Source organism: Panthera uncia, chromosome B4 (genome assembly GCF_023721935.1).
Source record: "Panthera uncia isolate 11264 chromosome B4, Puncia_PCG_1.0, whole genome shotgun sequence".
Lineage (NCBI taxonomy): Eukaryota > Metazoa > Chordata > Mammalia > Carnivora > Felidae > Panthera > Panthera uncia.
In genome coordinates this window covers 27,882,190-27,905,377 of record NC_064809.1, presented here as the reverse complement: position 1 = coordinate 27,905,377, position 23,188 = coordinate 27,882,190, and the positions used below count along the sequence as shown (strand labels likewise).

The window sequence follows — 23,188 nt, the reverse complement described above, 5'->3', positions numbered from 1 at the left end:
ATTCTTTTGAATTGAGCGTTGGTTTATGGCCCATATTATGGCTTCTCTTTATGAATATCCCATGTGCCGTTGGGGGAAAACGTGTGCTCTGCTGTTGAATGGAATGTATTTATCCATGAGAGCAGGGGAGCTTCTGCTGTCTCGTAAGGTTCAGAGACAAAGTCCATATTGTGATTGTCCTAATGTGCCCTCCCTTTGATCTTAAGAGGAGAAATCTAAGTTTACAATTTCATGTTCTCAAGGCTAATTTTAAGTTTGCACACAGATTTGAAAAATCTCATGCCCCTCCTTTTCTTTTTCATCATGTTTTGAAATGTATATTGGTCTTGCTGACATTTTCTTCTCACAATTTTTAAGGCCAGGTTTGAGTTTAAATGTAGCGTGAACTATTTTTACACAAGATACGACACAGGCTTGTTAAGAACATGGATTTAGAGTCAGATAGGCCTGTGTTTAAATCCTTATTCTGCTACTTAATACATACATATATGTATGTGTGTGTGTGTGTTCATGGGCACATGATTTTTATGTGTATTCTGTAAAAATTAATTTTGATAGTGAAGCACCTGTGCATGGCACAAGTAAACAACATATGGCCCTATTGTTATGTGGTTTGAGAAAATAGTGGGAAGTGTTCACATGTTAATAATGCCTAGATTCCTCTGTTAGCCATTTATCAGTATGCACCAAGCACCGCCTTCTTTGAGCTTCTTATTACAGTGATTGCAATACAAATGCCTCCTAAGAAGGGCTATTTCTTAATCCTATATGGTCAATTTGTTTATCGGATAGCTGTTTTTAGTGACAAGAAATGAAGCACCATGATGTTAATGAGTACTTAGGAATGCGGGGCCCTGAAAAGGGAAGTGGGTCCTAAAATAGAGTCTCCTCAGATTGGTCATGTCACCCATGCTGGAAGCAGTCATATCCACAGGCCTTGAATGCTTATGTCATGTACCACGAAGGTAAACATCAAAAAGATACCTAGAAATGAACTCAAATCAGAACAGGTCAGGCAACAGAAAAAGAAGGTATAATTTACTGTTTGTTTACGATGCCAAATGTTTAATAGGACCTGAGTGAGAAAAATACTAAATTTCTGGACTTATTTAATATACATGTTCTTAGATCAGAAGTAAAAGAGTAGTAAAGACATAGCCGAACTCTGTTAACATGCAAATTGTATTTTCAATCAACAGAATTTGTTGTACCTATTAGTGCCAGGCACTCTGCTAGGCATTGGGGATGTGAGAGTGACTCTGGCAGATGCGGTTCCTCTTCCTAGTGGGGAAGGAATATAAATAACCACGAGAGCTATGGCAAGAAAGGTACAAGGGATGAGGAGTGTACAGAGGAAAGGCATCTAAACCCAGGCTTCCCTGCAGTGACCGGAGGGTGAGATGTCATGGGATCAAGAGTGGGGGTGGTGGTGGTTAAGGGTTTCAGGAAGAGGGAGCAACCTCTGAGGAAGCCTTTAGTTGCCAACTCTGACCTTCCCAGAAACACTTAGCCAAAGGGAAACCCATGATTTAGTGGTGAGTGTCTAAAACATTTAGTTTCTTACCCAGATTCAGCCCAAGGTAAATCAAGTGCAGGATGACAGTGTAATACCCCACTTCACAGAGAGATTTCCAAAGAAAATCTTGATAAGAATTAAAAGAACGACAGCAGGTCAGGCTTGTTGATGCATTTTATTGTGAGATGGGGGAGTCTGGTAAAAAACTAGAAAATGACCATGGTGTAACAAGGAACTTAAAAATGAAGAATCAGATTTGTAACTTACATACATGAATACAGGAACAAATTGGCACAAAATGTTAAACATTGTTCCCAACACTGTTTATATAAGGTTATCCTAATTTGGCTTACTAAGGAAATGAGAGTTTTATGGTTAGGCTAATCTCTTAATAAAACTGCAGAGCATCATGCTATTAGTCACACAGTGAATTTCAAAATTTAAGAGTTTTATATTAAAAACTGGGTAAAGGTAAAATGACTTGATTGTAGTTGTAAAACTAATACATTCCCATTTAAATTCTGTTCTACAGTCCAAGGCAAGTATAAATGTTAACATAACACTGTTAAATCAAATCTCAATGCAAGAGAACCAATTGCATCTCTACTTTAAATCTTATCAACTTTCCAAATTTTCATACTAAAATATATTATTGTATTAATACAAACTACAGTATTATACACTACACTGTGTAATAAATAAAGAAATATAAAAATAAGACACATAAATATAAAAGTTTTCTAAAACTAAAAGTACATGTCAGTAAGAAGGGTATTAATACTGCCAGGTTTGAAGACGTACAGTACAAAAATGTTGCACAGATCTATAAACTAAAAGAAATAAAATAATACTGATAGGTAAAAATCAGCTAATGTTGTTAATAAACTGGGTCCATAATAACTAACATTTGGAAACAGTTATGAGCCAAACAATGATGGCATGTCCATGTCTGAAATGCAAGTACATGGATAGAGCAGATTAGAAAATTTCCCTTTCATTTCTGTAGAGAAATTTTGAAAGTCAATTAACACAAAATGGATGCTGAGGAATTAAAGGGTGAAATGTCCCAGTGTTTAGGTTTCTCTGACAAGAGTCAGTGGTTTTAAGTTTTATTTGGAATTTTGATACAACAAACAAATCGACAAATGCTAGTTATTGTAGGCCACACACTGAACGAAGGCGGGTTAGAGCCTTGAAAATACTGATAAATGGCACTTACAGCACACAGGTCTTGCTTAAGGCCAAAGGAGACACAAAGCTTCATATCATATCCTTCATATTTGTCACCACATATTCAAAACACGATTACAGACACTGTTTCTGACGACTCTGCTGCCCTTCCCAGCATTAACACTGTTAGTCCCTGCAATCAGAACTCAATGGCAATCTTCTGAACTCCATTTGAAACCACATAAGTAAGAAACTTCAGTTCTTCTATCGGCTGCTTTCTTAAGGCTAACAATACACTTTAAATGATAATACTCCACTATGACATCTAAGTATTAGAAATTACTACCTTCTAGATTGGATTTATAAAAGGTAGCTAGCATGTTTTGGAACTGCATTATACTTCTCTGTGAAGGGAATTCTGTAGTGCAGAAGTTCTCACATTTTAAAAAACATAATAAAATACTGAAGCGGATTTAGCATACGTTTACCAATAAAAAAATTATAAAATTTCTCCCAATTGTACAGCTTAAGAATAAACCAACGTAAGAGTGATAATACTGACAAAAATGAAACAATGCCAGATGCTTACCTAATTAATCAGTTTCCTTTAACCTGTTCAATCTTTGCTTTCCGAGTCATTAAAGTTTTCTAATCTGCTTCGTGTTACAAACTTGTTCCTAACTTTGAAAAATGCATGAAAAATTACTAGGTCTGAGATCAGGCACACCCGGATTTTTTTTTTGTGTGTTTTTTTTTTTTTTTTTGTATTTTGTATTTTTTTAAATTTTTACTTTACACAGTAGTGAACAGAAACCACAGTATACAGGTTACTGTGTTTCCATGAAAAGCATGTATAATATAGAACAAACTTCATTACCAATTAGAATTTATTTTCCTTCTAAAAAAACTATTAGGCTTCATTTGTTTTTTCTTCTGACACCTGCTCACTATTCTCGCTTACTTTTTGTTCTAAGCTGCTTGCTTGATTTACAGCTTCATCATCCTTCATCAGACCTTCAGTTTTTGCCTCTTCTCCCTCATTCTCTGCCTCTTCTCCCTCTTCTTCCTCCATTTCCTCTTCCTCCTCCTCCTCTTCCTCGTCCCCTTGTGGTTTTTCACATTCTTTTTCTTCCTGCAGTTCTTCCATCTCTTTGTCCTCCTCCTCCTCTTCCTCTTTGTCACTATCTTCATCCTCTTCCCTTGTCAAACTCTCTCTCTCATCTGAGTCGGCCTGTGAGGGGGACGCCTGAGCACCAACGTGCTCACTCCTCAGGACTTCCTGTCCCGCCTCTTCCTGCTCGGTGCTATCGCGCTCTTCCGCTTCTCTCTTGCAGTAGGAGTAGCGATGATTCATGTGTTGCGAGTAAGACCCAGAGTGTGAGAAACGCTTGCCACATTTGTCACATTGATAGGGCTTTTCTCCAGAATGCAATCGCATGTGTTCAATCAAATGATGTTTGTGTTTAAATGCCTTTTTACAGATTCCACACTCGTGAGGTCTTTTACCTGCAAAATAAGAACACAGCCATGAAACAGTCCTCACAAGGATTTTGGGGGCACCTCAGTTTGGGGAAAGCATTGCAGATTCACTTTTGAAGTCATCAGGTTCATCAACATACCTGTGTGTTCATATTTATGTCTCAATAACGAGCTACTCTTTTGGAATATCTTATCACACAAATCACAAGCATACATTCCATTTTCTGTCTTCCGCATTTTCTTTTTGGGTGGTGTAGAGTCAGAGTCATTCTGATCCTCTACATTTGATACTCCTTCTGAGCTAGTGTCTTGCCTTTCATCCTAAAGGAAGAAAAGAAGATAAAATTTAATTTCTACTTAAAAGATAAACAAGAGACCTATATAAAAGCATAGGTTAAAAGAAACTACTTAATTAAAAAAAAATCTTTTTACTTTAGAGCAAGAGTGCATTGCATCTCCCTCACGAGTGGAGGAGAGAGAAGAGGGGGGCGAGAATCCTAAGCAGGCTCCATGCTCAGCCTGGAGCCAGACGTGGGGCTAGATTCTATGATCTTGATACATGACCTGCACCAAAGAGCAAGAATTCGAGGTTTAACCAACTAGGCCACCCAGGTGCCCCGATTTATACTTTCAATAATTTGACCAAAGCAAGCATACTACTCATCACTGCAGATGGGCTCCAAGGGTGGGGCTAGGTGACAGGTGGGGGTTCATATAGACAAAAGGGAGGTTGGGGGCAATATAGTTACAATGATGACAAAAACAAGTGATCAACTGATGAAAAGAAAGGACACCAAAAAGAAAGAATGTAAAATGCATAGTAACCAAATTTACTTGGTTCCAAATAAATAATACCTTTATGAGAAATTTGCCAAAAATATTAACTTAAGGGTTTGCTACATAATCACTAATTTCCAACTGCATCATTGTTTTCATTCTGGGTTTTACAGAGCAAAAGTTAAGATTCTATTTTTACAAAGTGGTCTTTGAATTGTGTCCTCCGGAATTTCATAGTTCTATGAACTGACCTCCCTGGGTTTTTTTTTTTTTTTTTTTTTTTTTTTTTTTGAAAAGAGAGGTCTGCTCTACTACTTTTCTAAGGAACAAGATGAAAAACTGTGCAGGAGAGTCTGCATTTTCAAACAAGAATACTTGCTAGTCAAAATAAATCTGCAGACTTTCAGTGGAATAAAATCATTTCAGCAGTCTCAGGGAGGTACTTTTGTGCAGGATACTCATGTAGGTAAACAACGATTGGTAGAGGAATTGGGTTCCTCAAGATCCTTCCATCTTTCCTAATGTCTTCTGTTCTATTGTCTCTAAACCCACAAATTTTCTGAAAGTTCAAAGGTTTTTACAACGTTTCTTCTAGTTCTGCAAGGTGGGAGAGGTGCAGCCATTTGGGTCATTTGTGAGCTGCCGGTTTGCGCTGAAGTAACCTAACTACTTTTATTGCTATTTGATCTGGTCATATGATTAACTGAAAGGTTAGTGGGTCTCCCTTTATTCTTCAAAGGTGTGCACAGTGTTTTATACACCAAGAATCTAGGTGAAGTCATTGGTCATGTGAGATTTTTTTTCAAGAGTAATCACAATGGCAGGAAACCCAATCAGTAGCAATATTTAAGGGGGAAAAAAAGCAGCAAATACACATTTGAACAGGATATTGTAATTATGTTAATTGCACCTACTTATAGCATGAATTTGGATAAAAGATCAAATTTATCCCAGTATTTGGTTGATTCAATCAGAAATTGATGAAAAAAATTGGGGGGGGGGACATCAAGGTTGGTGACCTAGAAAAAGTCTGGACAACGAGCCACACAATAGTCACACAAAATGGTTCTATCTAAAACCACATCATGGATTTTGGGGGGAAAGTAAGGAGGGAAATGTATATATAGATTCACAACAATGCTTCCTCATATATATTAATTGTGACTGAATACTATTTTAGTTCACAGCTCATAAAGTGATCAGCACGTTCACTAGATGGACTCTTTGTATAGTTAATTCTTATTTAATTAAAGCCTTTAACAAACATAGGTGTTAACACATAAAAAGTAATAACTAAGTTCTGCTGGGGTGAAATGTCTATGAATGGCAACATGGTTTCATGTGTTAGTTATCATAAGGCAGAAACCGTTACTAATTGGGGAATATAACTATAAAACCAGGAATCCAATTAGTGAGTATTCCAGTATTTCTTTTCTTCCTTCAAATAGTCAAGTCTTTAGCTGAGAGTTCTCATTATCAGAGTAGAATAACAAAACTGTAGTTGATAACTATCCCTTGGTTAGTAAAACACTGAAGACGGGATGCTACAAAAGTTAAAGCAAACATTCATCTATTTCTTTTCAAAAATGATAGTCTGTATCAACCTGCTTGGCTCTACAGAAACTGATTTTTATTAGAAAAATTTCACTGAAGGGGTGCCTGGGTGGCTCAGTCAATTAAGCCGACTCTTGGTTTTGGCTCAGGTCATGATCTCGCAGCTTTGTGGGTTCGAGTCCCATTTCAGGCTCTGTGCTGGCAATGCAGAGCCTGCTTGGGATTTTCTTTCTCACCCTCTCTCTGCCCCTCCCCCACTTGCGCGCGCACTCTCTCTCTCTCAAAATAAATAAACTTAAAAAAAAAAAGGAAAACTTTTACTGAAATAGGTCAAACTAGCATTTTACCAAACAACTTCAGGATGGGGAGGACTTTTTTTTTTTTTTTTGGTTACCTGATTCCCATTTGGCTGGATCACTTTCAAGGGTGGTTCCTGGACTGCAGGGCTGACGGTAGTAGAGTATGTGTAAGCCACCTGGGGAATCAGAATAGTCTGCTTATTGGCAGCTAGTGCTCGCAAGCATGGAACACTGTTCTGGTCAGCTATGGCCACGATTGTGGGTAACTGGGCAGTGACTGTAGGTATAGCAATATTTATGGGGTTGGCACTTGGTGGGATTACATTTACAACTGGTTCTGAGTCTGTAACACAACTGTCCTTTTGTGGCTCCTTTTTTGCACAAGATAAGTTCAAGGGTTCTTCCTGGACAGAATAAACACTGTTCTGGTAAACACTAGTGATAGTTGACCTTTCCAATAATTCTCCCTGTTGCTTTGGTAGTGAAAGATCAAGAGGTTCTACTTGTGGTTCTTCCTGTGCACCTTCCGCTGTGTACAAGTAACCCTGTGTATTTCTGGATGAGGAAAGGTTTAGAGGTGAGGGGGATGATGGACTACTTCTGGAACCATTGATGGCTGATCCCGCTGGTAAAACTGGAGAGTTAGTCATCTTCAGGGGGCTTTGCAGACTTGCTGTGCTGTCTGGGGGTTCATTTGCATTTGTAGATTGAGGCTGCTCATCGTTCTTTGCAGGGATATTGACTTTGCCTGGTTCGGGAGAAGATGGTTCAGAAGACTGCACTGAGATCTGTCCAGCTTGCATCTTTTCAAACCACTTTTTTACTACATCCAGTGGTAGGTTTACTGAATCAGCAATTTTTGAGAGCTCTTCTGCACTCGGTTGTGCATTCAAAGCATAATACGCTTTTAGAAGAGACAAAAGGTTCTTTAAAGGTGGCTGACTGGGAGACAAATTGCCATCTCCACTTGATGAAACAGAGGACTCGGGCTTCTCAGCTTCTGGTGCAGGGAGTGGAGGGGGCTGAGCAGGCTGCTTTAGGTCATAGTGCTTTAATTCTGGAAGTGCATTAATATCTCCTGGACATTCGTCACACAGAAGGCAAGTGCTATCGTTCACTCCTCCTTCAAAGCTTTTGTCCTTCTCAGATTTAACAGTAAGATCTTCGGGTAACTTTTCACTTTTGCAACTGTTTGTGGGGACCGGATTTTCTTTTTTTAAATTCTGAGGAACAACTTGAAGTTGGCTAGGCTGCTCAAGACTGTAGTTAATGATAATTTTGGTTGTTCCATCTTGATCAACCAAAGGAAGACTGATGGCGGAAATAACAGAATGGCCACCTTGCTGTATGGATGAAGCATTGATTGTTTCTTGTTCTTTGGATGCAAGATTGGCTTGATTATTCTCCAAAACTTGCCTTATTACATTACCATCTACTGCCACTTTAAGTACATTCTGAATATCGCTTAAATTGATACTTATGGGAGACACCAAACCAACTGTTGGCAGAACAACAGCTTGCACCACACCCTGAGGAGAACTGGTTGCCTGTAACGGGCCACCACCACTAAAAACCCCATTTTGTAAAGGGGTTGAACAGTTGATTCCTGAAGCAACCACAATGGGTTTGAATTCATAATCCACAGGTTCAGTTTTAATTTGGTTTATAGAAAGTTGCTCTTGAAGGGGTTTATTCTCTATCTTTTGCCTTATCTGTGGTCGTGTGGGACTGCCTGGTGAGGCCGAAAGAGATGGTGAGGAACACTGAGACGTCTTGAGTCCTGTTCTTGGTCGCCCATTCACAGGCATCAAGCTGATACATTTCTTGCTGCTTATGTGTGAGCTATAGGAACCAGAATGGGAAAAACGTTTCTTGCAGTTTGGGCATTCATATGGCTTCTCTCCTAAACAAAATAAATTACATTCACTGCATTATTACACATACATTTTTATGTGTCCACATTTTCCTTTAAGCAAGCAGTATCAATTTAAAAAGAGGTTACTGTGGATCTTGTGATACAATTTTATTTAGAATCGTCATTTGAAGTTCAGAACTGACATAAATGCTATGAAGACTAATAAAACCTTAGTCTGAAGTACATGTGCTAACCAATCAGGGAATCTTTGCAGCATATGTATGTAATATTTCTGCTAACCTTTAAACCTTCAAATAATTCTCAAATAATTACAGCTGACTCTTGAACAACATGGATTTGAACTGCACAGGTTGACTTCCACTTACACGTGGAAGGTTTTCAATAAATATAATACAGTACTGTAAATGTATTTTCCTTATGACTGTCTTAATAACGTTTTCTTTTCTGGAGCTTACTTTATTCTAAGAATACAGTATATAATACATATAACATATAAAATATGTATTAATTGACTATGTTGTTAGTAAGGCTTCTGGTCAAGAGCAGGCTATTAGTAATTAAGTTTTTGGGAAGTCAAAAGTTGTATGTGGATTTCTGACTGCACGGGGCACCAGCAACCATAACCCCTGCATCGTTCAAGGGCCAAACGTACATCTATTCTTTCAAATCATTTTTGTTATCTTATTTCACCTCCCTATGTTATTTTCTCTATTTCACTATACTTAACCATCCATAGGAGAAATTATTAGAAGAAAAGTTAAGTAAAATCTCCCATAAGACTTAAGTACCAATATCTATCCTTGACTGTATATATCATACGAATACCTACACTTCCCATATCCACAAGGTTTTAAGGTTTTCTTGAAAAGATCTTCTCAATGGGAAGAAAACTTTAGATATGAGGTACTGCTAGGAGCGATGGCTTATTAAACTAGGAGGTATGTACTCCTGGAGACATAAGGCAATGTTCTAATGGGTACGCAAAACTTTCTTATAGTTCCAATTTTAGTGACAGCAGTTATGGTAATTTAAAACATTGCAATATTAAAACACAGATTACATTATGGAGAATAATAAAACATTTGTGTGAATTGTTAGGAAAATAACCACAATGTCAAAGAAGCACCTTGCTTGTACAGACCTTCATCAAGTTGCTTCCCTAGACCTTTGGGGGTACAAGGCATTTATTCTTCTTGGCTGTTAGGGACACTTTGGTAGAAAAATTTGAAAAGCATGAAGCCAAATGGAATATTTTCATACAAACCTAATTTTCACTTTAATTTTAATTTATAGTTCATTAATTTGTAATTTATAGTTTTCAGACTGTGAGTCTCAATAAGGTGGGAACCTGAGTCTTCTATGCCATTTATCCTTTGTGTAGGTCACAAAAATGCTCACTAAACCTTTTCTAGATGAATGAATGGCTAATTGCAGAATTATGAAATACGGTGATGCTAATTTATCTACTCAGTATCAAAATAAAGCTCTTTCTTTCCTCTGTTCTTTTTAAGAATTAAAATGGAAGCAGTGGGAAAGTCGGTGTAAACTCTTCTAATAATGTAATTTCAGTGCAAAGTTTTTAAAAAGTGACTTATATTTTCTCAAAGTATAATTACTTGAAGAATCAGATATTAGAACTGGAAGTGATCTAAGAGGCCCTCTTATTCGGTAAAAGAGTTCATTTTATATCCTTGCAATAAAAAATTCATTTTATATCATCCTTGACTTTGGCTAGTCTCCTGCTTAAGCTCTTTTATTAAAAGAAAGTTATTACCTGCTGGACAGCTCTATGAAAGATGGTCTAGTCTGGTTCTGCTGAGGATCATGAATTTGGGTTCAAAACCTGGCTCTGTCACTTACTATTCTCTAAATCTTTCCAAACTTCAGTGTTTTGGTGTGTAAATAAATGTAGATACATCCTCAATGGACTGTTATAGCAGTTACATGACATAATATAACAAAACTTTTTGTGTGGTCTTAATACATGTTAGTCATTCTTTTAAAAAGTAACTCTGGGGAGCCTGGGTGGCTCAGTTGGTTAAGTGTCTGACTTCGGCTCAGGTCATGATCTTGCAGTCCGTGAGTTCAAGCCCCACGTCAGGCTCTGTGCTGACAGCTCAGAGCCTGGAGCCTGCTTTGGATTCTGTGTCTCCCTCTCTCTCTTCCCCTCCCCAGCTCACACTCTGTTCTCTGTCTCTGTGTTTCTCTCAAAAATAAATAAACATAAAAAAATTAAAAAAAAAAGGTAATTCTACTGAGAGCTAGGTTGAGTACTAAGCCAGATTTCCCTTGTTATAACAGCCTACTTTCCTGCCCACTGATGCCACACAGAACGAGTCTAACTTTTCTTCTGAAAGCCAGATTTTCAAACTGATGATGAGCTGTCATCTGCATCCTTAAACTTCCTTTGTGTGGATTAAATATACTGCGGTCCTTCAAAGACTCCTCATAGGACATGGTTTTTAGAACCCTTACCCACTTGTTAACTCATCTCTGGAAATTCTCCAATTTATCAATATCTTTCCAAAGGGATGCCTGAAATATGATTCAATACTCAAAATGTATCAGGTAAATTTCCAGTGGGGGTAAAATGAGGGATATGTTTTAGTATATCTCCATTTTAACATTTTAAATTATTGGATAACATTTTAAATTATTGGATAACATTTTTAGATAAGCTATATGCTTGCTCTCTTGCTAGAGACACTCAAAACATAAGAATCTATAATATAGATTATTTTTATCTTTACAAACAGGGAGACAGAGGAGCACACTGGCTAAGGCAACCACTTTGGAGTCAGGATACCTACACTGGGGCTCCGGCTTTGCCATGAAGAGGCTGAGTGACTTTGGATAGGTTAATTAAGCTCTCTGAACCTCCATGTTCTCATCAGTAAAAAAGGAGGAAATAATAGCATCTATCATAAGGCTGTGGTGAGGACTGTATGCATTTATGTACCCAAATAACTAGAATGTGGCTGTAAATAGTTAAGTATTCAATAAATACTAGTTATCATTATTATTGTTGGGAGTTACCTGATATTGTATCATCACCAGAAATAAAGTGCAGAACAAACGTTGTAAAGCCAAATCCACTATGTTTGTTGGAAAACCTCTTGTTTCTAATTTCCTAGCTTTACGGTTTATAGCTAAAGTATATCACCTAATTCATCTGTCCTGCAACTGTTAAACCCTGGAGGTGGCATCAGGAAGTTGTGCGGTGAAAAGTCAGATGTCCCATGAATACTGATTTCTTTTTTGTAATGGCGGAAGTGGGTGTTTGGTTGCATCTGATGTAAAAATTTTCCAGGCTAAAGGTCTAGGGCTATCGAAAAAACCTAAATTATTTTCTGGAGAGGATCACGGGCTGGGAGCAGGAGCTCTTTTGCCTCACCTCTGAGTGGAGGGGAGGTGATCTGCCCCTCATCATAGCTCAGCTCCCACAGGCAGAGTTCAGATGATGGGTAACACACATGACTCTGCAGAGGGCTCATTTTAATGGTATCAGAAGAGAGCAACAATTCCGGTAATTTTAGGGAGTATAATTTGAAGGCCCTGATTAAAAACACAGCTGAGAACAAAATTACAGAGGTTTCTTTAAGGCTATGAAGCTCATCCATTGCTAGATACTCTAAACAGTGCTTTCAAAACTATCTGTGGTGAAGGGTGGGGTTTTTTTTCTTCATTTTTTTTCGTTTTAAATTTCCAATCTAGTATCAGATTGATATTGTATCAAATATAATAAAATTGCCACAGCGTTTTCTTTGTACAATAGTTTCTGAATGCTTGCTCTCAATTTCTGTAATTTGCCTTTGCAAGACCCAGTCACCACATGTTTACAGATTGGTACCAGTCCCGGGAGGACACTGAATAGCCCCACTTGGCTATCTTCCCTTGGAATAAACCAGACCATCAGAAAGCTGTACACTCGAATTGTATCCAAGTGGCTGCCCTGGAGACATGCTTTTCCTGAACTGCATTTTGGTGAAATATCACTGGCCTCCTATTGGACAGTCTTGTTTTAAAAAGAAAACCCTATCAAATTCTCTGCTGTATTATTTTGAGGATATTTGGGGGAAATGACATAAAACGTATTTTGTCCTTTCCCCTTTATGATGCTCCAAGGAACAGCTTTCCCTATGGACTTACTTAGCAGCAGCAAGAGTGATGCTTTTTCTAGTCACTGATTCCTTTTACTTACGGACTGTCTGGGTCTCGGTTACTGACGTAGTTTTCTCATTTCCTAAACCTTAGAGTCTGATGTGTGGTCCACTTTCAGCACGTGCGTGGCATTTCGTGGTGTTCATTTGTTTTCATGCTTACTTCATGCTTGTGCTACTTTCTTAACTTTACTTTCCTAATATATTTTTATAAATTAAAATTTCCTGCTGTATTAAAGGCATACAGGCCTCATATTAAGACAGGTATAAATACATAAGGAATGGACTGCGCACAGCACAGAGGGTGCACCGTGAGCCGTGACGCGGCCTGAATTTTCACTAGCTACTTCAGCTGCAGCAGCAGCGCACTGCTAACAAGCTTATCGGAAGCTCTTGACCATCCAGACTCCTAACATTTTTCCAGTACAGACAGTAGTAGCTCCCCACTTTCTACTTGATCAAGACTGCTTTTTGAATGTCAATGCAGAGTTTTGTGATTAAATATCAACTTCCTGTTTCTAGCCCTGCAATTTTAATCTTTGGTGTGACCCATGCTTCCCAATTTTGTATCGCCTGCAGGTTTGGTGAATCCTCCTATGTAAGTGCAACAGGACCATATGACATTCATTTTGTACGTGAATCTTACCCTAAATTTTACTTTTTCCTTCCTTTACCCCCGATCTCAAAATTTAAGAAAACTCTCTTGAATTAGCTATATCTCTATCAACAACTTCAAATCATCTGTGGTAAGAAAATAATAGGTCATTAAAAATGTATTATCGATGGAAATTTTTCAATTGCCCGCGAGCTTCTCTATGAAATAGGATCTTGTGGCCAACGGCAAAAGACAACAACCTCTAATTTCCAGAAATATTAAAGTGTGAAAATATTTAAATGTCTATGCAACAATCTTGGTTTCAACAAAAGTGGTAACTTTAACATTATTTAGCCCTCAATGAGCAAGACAGTAAAACTTCTAGAAATGCAGTTCCAAAATAAAACACAGATGTCACCAATCACCCCTCACAGGGCCACCCGCTGTACTTTTTTTGTAGGATATCTGTAAGATGTAAATGTCAATACAATAATTTCCACGAAATAAGCCATGTGCAGACATTCATAATTTCTCGTTAATTAGAAAACAGTTCTTTTTCACCAAAACTATTTAAATCTAAAATAACATATCAAAATTACTCAGGAGATGAACAGATTTCATAGTGCCATGTGGGACGCTACCGAGTTTTCTTTATAGCTTTTGTTGAAGTGGCACCGTTAAAGAAATGCAAATACAGTTCTTTATGTTTAGAAGTTTCTAAAACAGACATATTTTTATCATGTAGTATCATTTTATAAGTAACAATTTAGAAAGTGATATGGAATAGAAAGGTGAAATGATAGGTGAACACATTTTTCTTTTCAATTCTCAGTGCTTCCTTGTCTGGCTAGCTCCGCATCACCCCACACACCATTTTCTATCTGGAGTTTCCACTTCTACTTCTCTCATGTTAAGAATGTCTCCATCTTACTTTCTTGTGCAAATTGTGACTTGTGAGTCTTCTTTGTCCTTCCCTAGCTAACTGTGCAAAAGAGGCAATGAAATTAACATCCATCAGAAAGCTAAAGGAGGCTGTTCTTCTTGTTAAAACATGCTATATTCTGATTAGGAAATCTGGAGTATGTCATATTACATTAGCTTAATGTGCTTCAATTAGAGATTAAGACTCCAAAAATGTCACTTATAAATAGAAAATTTCTCCAGATAAGTCTTTACCCTAAAAGAAAAAGCGAGATGTTCTTGATCATGTGTCTAGACCACATGTTATGACAGATTTCTTTATTACCACATATGCTATAATATTCAAGATGTAGAAAGAAAACAAATATTTACCACTGTGGATTCTTAAGTGCTCTTTTAGATGATGTTTGTATTTGAAAGCTTTTCCACATTCAGTGCACTTGAATTTACGATTACCCCCAGACTGTGTCACATGTCTCTGTAAGAAAGAATTGATAGTTTAATTATAAGGCAAAAAAGCTTTGGACATAAAAGAACGGCCAATCTGCTAAAAGTATTATTCTGGTGAATTCTGCTTCTCAAAGGCCGCAAACTGAGGCAGTCATGAAAATTTAACACTTGGAATATTACCAAACGAAGTGCGATAATGGGAACAGAATTCTGACACAGAGAAAAATCTCCACTTGCTCATTTAGAGTATTAGAATCATACTTTATTGAGTAATACAGTATTTAGCACAAATAAGATAATATATTTTACTAGGAACTAGAGATTATCTCTTCTGCAGGCCAGACTTTTTCAAGGAGTTTATCCTCTTGGACGCTTGATATTTCCAAAATGTACTTTCATCTGATGATTTAAAAATACTTCCATCTTTTCATCCAGATATGGATTATTATAGTAGCTTTCTGTCTGGTTGATCAAATTTCCACTATATATTTCAAATATATTCTGCACTCTTAGATTTTTTCCCCCAGGTCCCATTACTTTATTTATTTACTTTTATTGATCCATCATTAAATTTATTTATGATTTAAATTAAGTAAGTTTTTCAGTGGAGTATAGCTGACACACAATGTTACATTAGTTTCAGCACACAACACAGTGATTCAACAACTCCATGTGTTACGCTGTGCTCACCACGAGAGTCCACCATCTATCACCACACAACGCTATTACAATACCATTGACTATATTCTCTATGCTGTACCTTTCATCCCCATGCCTGGTTCATTCCATAACTGAAAGTCTGTGTCTCCCACTCCCCTTCACCCATTGTGCCTGTCCCCCGCCCTCCCCTTTGGCAACCACCAGTATGTTCTCTGTGTTTGAGTCTGTTTCTGCATTTTTTGTTCGTTAATCATACAAAAGTGCTGCTTGAATTGAATTGTATCATAAACCTCATAAACCACAAATTGCTCATAAATCTCCAAAGGCTCCCCATTAACACCTGAATATAGATTCTGAGTCTGTACATTCCAAGTTTATAGCTCCTGAGTTTCCAGGCTTATTCCACACCAGCTCTCTAGAAGAAGGTCATCCCTCAGTCACTTAGGGAGTCTCGGTGTTGGCACATATACTGCTCTTCTCTATCTCCTTCCTTTGGTTTATACTATTCCTTATTTCTTGGCTATACTTCCCCACAATTATGACTATTAAGATTCTACCCATACTTCAAAAGCTCAACTCAAGTACTACTTGCTTCACTCTCACCCTCGCTAAAGTCTCCCTTGTGTTTTTCATACAGGAAGGAAAGAGAATAAGTACTTACTAGGTATCAGGTCCTACTTCATCCAAACCCATAGTTGTCACATATGGTGACAACTCCCAACAGTTTATCTCTACACCTCTTAACTCCAGGCTCTCACGGCCAACTGAGTCCTTGATATTGCCAGTTGGAAAGCAATGGGCATGTGAAACTTTACATGATTTACTGAACCCTTAATTTCTGAGAATCAGCTCCTCCTCTGGTGTTTCTTGTTTTTGTAAATGATGCCCTCATTTATTTGATTATTGCTTAGGCTTTGAACTTTAGAGTAATCCTTGATTCCTTGCTTTCTTTTACATTTTACACCCTTACTCAATCCATCAGCAGGCCATCTGAATACACTCTGAATCTAACATTCATCATTATGTCACGTCTGTCACCACCAGTGAGTTCAAAGCCACCACCACCTTCGGCCTGGATTATAGCAGTATTCTCCAAATAGTTTCCTTGCTTGTAAATGATCTCCCTGCTTTCATTCTTGTCTCTCTTGATCTACTCTTCACCCAGGAACCACTGTTCCCTTAAAAATAAAAAAATAAAGATAAAACTCATCCTTCAAAGGCCTCCTGTCACTCTGTAGAATAAAATCAAAAGTCTCTATCATGGCCTATAGAAGGGGGTACATCATCTGGCCCCTAATGCCTCTCTGGTCTCACCTATCTTTCTCGAGAACCTTTTATTCACACTGGCCTCCTTGCTGTCCTTTGGTGATGCTGGGCAGGCTTCTGTCTCAAGGTCTTTTTATGTTTCCCTTTGTTCCCTTTGACTGGAACACCCCTCCCCCCTGCCCAATCTTTCCATGGCTGGCTCCATCCTTTCATTCAGGTCTTAGTTCAGATGTCCTATTCTCAGAAAGTTCTCCCTATCTTAAAAAAGTAGCAACTTTCTTCCCTTTTTATCCTCTTACTCTACCTTATTTTTCTTCATACTATCTGTCCTTACATTTTATATCACCTACTAATATATGCTCCCTATTGTCAGGATCTTTGCTTGTCTTTTTCACTATCGTGCCTTTAACACCTAGAACAGGGCCTGACATGTGACAGAAACACAAATATGCATCTAATGAATAAATTAATAAGACATGGAAATGCTTATTTTTAAGTCATGGTATGATTTTCAAAGGCAGCAAGATAGACATTGTACTCAGGTTTGCTGCCCCATAACCTAAATTGTATCCAAGATACCTTGGTAATATTGCCTCACATTACTGGTCCCTGTATTAATCACAGTGCTTTTCTGACCTTCCTCTGACCACATGCTTCATATATAAGACCTATTACCTTTGAACCCATCAGAAATATCACCACAAAATTGGCTTTTATGTTGCTTAGAGATATTATGATTTGTTTCTATAATGGTATCTCTTGCTTTCACCAATAGTTCTACCTGTGCTTTGCAGATCCTTTTCTTTGGCAAGGGCCCTTGGTATACAGAGGATATGGGGGCAACATTTGCAATTTGGCTCTGCTCCCCAAAGGCTTGTCTGTCAGGACTCCCAGATGGAAAAGGCATTCTTCCGCATTGTCCCTGATAAGACTTACATAGGGGCAGATGTAGATGGATGGTCTTTGTCTTCAGTAGTTCCTTCCCTGTATCAATTTCTCCCTTCTCTTGGTATTCTCCCCAATTTCAAGTGTTCCTTCAAGGACTTAACCATTAACCTAAGGAAAGCTTGGTCCTATACTTCCTGATTGCCATCCTCTCCCCCTTATTTTGTGATTTCGTGAGCATCCTTGCCAAAGTCCTGAGAAGACAGGTTAGTCCTCGATGATTCTGTTTCTGCTGTATTTTTTTTGTTTGTTTAGCCATCATCTTAGAAAGGGTCTAATTTGTTCTCTATGAGATATGTGACTTCTATTATGTCCACACAGAGGGCAGAGTTCTCATGCATTCAGGTTTATAGATATTCATAATCCTTTGATGTAAGAAACTGGACATATGCCCCAACCACAACACAAAATTTTCAAATATCTTGTGCAGTTGAATATTTGATTTTTACAGTTAGAATTATGTTGATATTAATGTGATTGTGTAGAGTTGACACTTCTCAGGATCTTATAAAAGAAGGATAACTGGCAAAAGCTTCTTAGCCTTTAATCTTTAAGTATAGAGCCAACAGTTCAAATGTAATTTATAGAACAGTCTTGGTTTACACATGAAAAATTGAGGCAAAGCAACACAGAAGGAGAAGAAACCATATGAAAATGGAGTCTTCAGAATAAAAATGGTTAGAATCTAAACTTTAGATTCTTAGCGGAAGTCACTTTCCTTACTAGTGTAAACAGAACACAATAACTTAGAGTAAGCAGTCATTGGTTCCCAGAAAAGTGTTTTTATTATTATTTGCTTTCCTTCTTAATTGGCTAGTACTTAGTCATATGGTTTATGAAACCAACATTTATCTTTCCTACACTGGGCATTTCAGTAGAATGCATTTTGAAATCTAGTTCTAAACTTAAGGGAAATATTTGTTATGGTATAAGCAAAACAATTAAATTGAGATGAAAGGGATCTTATCGAAAAAAGAAAAGACACTTACTTCTAAAATAATGTTTATATGCGCTTTGTAACTCAGAAATGACAAGATAATTCAAATAATCTCTTTAATTTGTATAAGGCTGCAGACAAGACACTGTCTAGTACATTCTTTTAAGTATATTGGAACTGTTGCCTTCTGTGGAGGGTTGAGAGTGAACTCTCAGTCATTTCACTTACTTGATCTCTTCCTGATTTATGTGATGTCATGTGACGTTCAAGTTGGGTTCTGTATGCAAAGGTGTAACTGCACAGGGAGCAACTAAAGTTATCTTCATTCTTTTCATGGCGATATTTAATGTGTTCTTTCAGAGAGGTAAAGCGTTTATAGCCTCTATCACAATATGGGCAGGTGAGTAACTGGGAAAATGCATCTGGTGTTCCTGTAAAAGAAAGATCATATATTTCTACTTTAAAACATTCAAAAAATATTATCAAAGGTACCTACCATTGAGTCTCTATGTTACATGCCAGATATTATGCTACCCACTTTATATTGATCCTTAATACAATGATATTCATGTCTATTTAATAAAAGAGAAAACTGGAGGCTCAGAAAGGTAAAATAACTTAAAAGTCACATGGCCAGTAAATGCTAAAGTCAGGATTCAAACATGTGCTGTCCGACTTCAAAGTCCCCTTTTTGCTAACCTGAAAATATTCCCTTCTTTTTGTATGGTTAATTAGACAAAGAAAACAAAGGTAAAATCAGAATATAGGTTATATTTGTAAATGTATACATATTAAAGGGGACTTGTACATCATAATAGAATCTTTCTATTGGTAACAATGTCATCATTATTTATTTAATGCTCCTTCTTTCAAATTTGGAAATGACACTATAAAATGATTATCATCAGATAGGAAGTAGTACATAATTAGACTATGTTTCCAAGACACCCCTGCAGTTAGGTGTGGCCATATGACAGAGTTCAGACCAAAATAGCTGTGTACTGGGGGGAAATGAGGAGCAGGAGCCAGATCTAGGCCTGGGCCCCAAGGACCTCCCATGCATGCTTCTTCATGTTTTTTTCCTTACTGAAATACAATGACACATTTTCTGTGGAATTTTATATGGATAAATATAGAGGATGGTTTCAAAAAATAAAGGCAATATGGGAAGACTGGAGTTCATGGAATGAACCATATTTTTACATATGGAAACATCTAAGCCTAACAATCCTAAAACATGGTACCATTTTGCCAATTAATACTGTTTAACTAAGAGCGGTTTTCCATATTTCTTTCTTTAAAAAGTTTCCTAAATGATAATTTATTGTAAATAGTATTTCTATCTTCATTTTGAATTTCTTATTGAGAAAAGACTATCAAAGAAAATTTCATTACAGTCTCAAAATCCTTCATAAACATATATTACATTTATTGAAATTCATGTCCATATAAATTAAAAGTCTTGCTCAATAACCAGCCTTCAAAGAGACTGACCACCTGACCCCACACAGCTAATTATGTTGAAATACGTATCAAATATATGAATAAAATCAAACAACCAAACCCCTCAAGTTTATGATGGTATCTTTATTTTCAGCTAGCAAGGCAACTGGAATCAGAGACCCTTCTGTTGGTGATGTCTCTAAAATGACCTACTTCTGTGAGGATTAGATTAGCCGCATGAAATTGTTTTGGAAATCATGTTATGTTTTGTCTAGTATGAATTTCCTACTTGTACAGACAAACAGGAAATCAGCATTTGGGACATTCTCCTTGCCACAGTACCTAGGCCATAATATTGATGTTAGCCGGTTCCAATGGCAAAAGTCCAAGTCAGCCACTGCAGGTGCTTCATTATTGGCACCAGAACCACAATGTGATTTCCATTACTTAAGCTGCTCATACTCCATAGCGTAATACAGCTGTCTGCTCTCATTATGTTCTATTTTCTTCTCTGCCTTCATCATTAATAAACAAGATACTAATGATTTTTTAAAATTATAGGTTGCTCATATTTTACCAGCAAGTTATTATTTTCATGAGTCAGGATCTACTGAATTTCTCACACATAGGAGACATGAATTTACTCTTTTAGGTACAAGCATAAAACAGTGAAAAGTAAATCTGAATATTTGGCATACTAAGCAAATTATAGAATGAACAGGCTTGATAGTTAAATAAAAACTTTTGTTTGTAGTTTTGAAAAATACTGGAGATATTTAATATCACTTGTTAGCAATGCAGGCTTGTCATGTAAGGAAGAAAATTTTCTTTTTAGAATTCTTATAATAAACTTAAGGTAGCAATTCAAGACAACTAAAAAATCCAACCTAGGTCTATTTTTTTGAGTAATTTCTTATGTATCTGTGACTAAGAATATGCTTATTTAAAAAAGATTTAATTTTTGTATCCTAAACTTCCCTTGCTAGGTAGCGAACACTTCAGACAGAGTAGTACTTGATATAAAACACTTTGAAAAATCTTCTTCATTTGCACCCCAATGATTCAGAATTTGTGATACTTCAACCTGCTGGAGCAAAGTTTGCCCTTTCAGAATTTATGAAGTGCAGGAGAGCATGTTTAATCCACTAAACCTTTAAAAACTTAAGGTCTTCTGAGGATAATCAGATAGCGCTGGTGTGAAAGAATATCTACTGTGAAATACTTTATTAGCAGTACACCTGAAAGTAATGAAAACCTGAATTAAAAACATATTCTGTAATTCAAATGTTTTACTAATTGAGAAATGGTTAGGGCACCAACTTTTATGGGATTTTAACATGTTGATTAGTAACAATGGACTTTACAACATTTCACCTTATTTGATCTGTGCAATGAAAGATTAGTTTTCATTATTTTCTTTTGCTGAGGTTTTTTTAAAAAAATTATTACATAAAAATTTACATATATATACATATACATTAAAAACTCTTTATTTCCTTTTCATATTTATTGCCACCTATTGCTTCTTCAGGTGAAATGTTAACAAATTTTAAGGAAAAAAACCCCTGAGAAATGAAGGTAGAAATGGTAGGGCCCTATAGGATTATAATGCCTATAACTCCAGACTCTCCAAATATGCAAACAGATCAATAGAACACTATTCATTAAGCTGTGACACTGTGTCCCCAGGGGCAATAACTATAGTCTTCAAAAATGTGTCCTTTTGGCACACTGGAGGAATGGGTTCTAGAGTGCCCTACTTCTATCTCCTTTGTCATTGATTTGGTTACAGAAAATTGTATCTATTCTGAGGTGAATTTTCTATTTCTGCTCTTTTTCCTAGCTGATTCCTGATTTAAGGAAGGTACAGTTGACTCTCTGCAATGGAATCGGTTTTGTTTTCTATACCATTCTTCTCAATTTCCTTCAAATATTTTAAAGGTGATTGACACAATAACATTTATTTAGCACCAAAAAGTTGAAATACTTAGGTACAAATCTAACAAAATATGTATGAGATTTATATGAGGAAAACTATAAAACTCTGATGAAAAAAAATCAAAGAACTAAATAAGTGGAGAGACATTCAATGTTTAAGGGTAGGAAGACTAATATTGTCAAGATGCCAGTTCTTGCCAACTTGATATTTCCAACTTGATTCAATGCAACTCCATTCAAAATCTGGAGAGTTATCTTATGGACACCGACAAACATTTTAGTGTTTATATGAAGAGGCAAAAGACCCAGAAGAGCCAACACAATATGGAAGGTGAAAAATAAAGTTGGAGGACTGATAGTACCTAACTTCAACACTCACTATAAAGTCATAGTAATCAAGACAGTGTGGTATTGGTGTGAGAATACAGAAAGGGACCAATGGAACAGAGAGCCAAAAATATCCTCATAAATACAGTCAACTGGTCTTTGATAAAAGAGGAAAAACAATACAATGGAGTAAAGATAGTGTTTTCAACAAATAGTAATGGAACAACTAAACATCCAGGACATGCATAAAGTGAATCTACACACGAGACCTCACACTATTCACAAAAATTAACTCAACATGGACCACAATCCTAACTGTACAATGCAAAACTATAAAGCTCCTAGAAGACAACAGGAGAAAACCTAGATGACCATGGGTATGACAATGCTGTTTTTAGATATGACACCAAAGGCACGATCCATGAAAGAAAGAATTGGCAAGCTGGGCTCCATTAAAATGAAAAACTTCTGTTCTGTGAAAGATAGTGTCAAAAGAATTAGAAGACAAGGTACAGACTGGGAAAAATATTTGCAAAAGGCACATCAGATAAAGGACTATTATCCAAAGTATACAAAGGACTCTTAAAACTCAATGATAAAAAAAAATCAAATAACTTGATTAAGAAACAGTCCAAAGACCTTAGCAGACACCTCACCAAATAAGATATACAGATGGCAAATAAGTATGAAAAGATGCTCCACATCATATGTCATCAGGGAAACGCAAATTAAAACAATAAGATACTACTACACACCTATCAGAATGGTCAAAATCCAAAACAGTGACACCACAAAATGCTGGCGAGGATGTGGAGGAACAGAAACTCACACTGCTGGTGGGAATGCAAAGTGGTACAAGTGGTACAAGCCTCTTT

The 23,188-nt window shown here is 37.0% G+C and overlaps 1 protein-coding gene across 2 annotated transcripts in view; it reads right to left on the bottom strand.

Moving 5' to 3' along the window:
- Window positions 1–1,672: 1,672 nt before the first annotated feature.
- Window positions 1,673–23,188, bottom strand: part of ZEB1 (zinc finger E-box binding homeobox 1) — a 200,938-nt gene continuing 179,422 nt past the window's right edge. For both annotated transcript variants that reach the window (XM_049624773.1, XM_049624774.1), the window contains exons 5-9: window positions 18,834–19,036; window positions 14,720–14,825; window positions 6,891–8,698; window positions 4,306–4,486; window positions 1,673–4,192 (exon numbers count right to left, since the gene is read on the bottom strand). In XM_049624773.1, coding sequence (XP_049480730.1) covers window positions 3,597–4,192; window positions 4,306–4,486; window positions 6,891–8,698; window positions 14,720–14,825; window positions 18,834–19,036 — 2,894 coding nt within the window. In that variant the 3' untranslated portion in view covers window positions 1,673–3,596. The remainder of the gene's footprint in view (window positions 4,193–4,305; window positions 4,487–6,890; window positions 8,699–14,719; window positions 14,826–18,833; window positions 19,037–23,188) is intronic.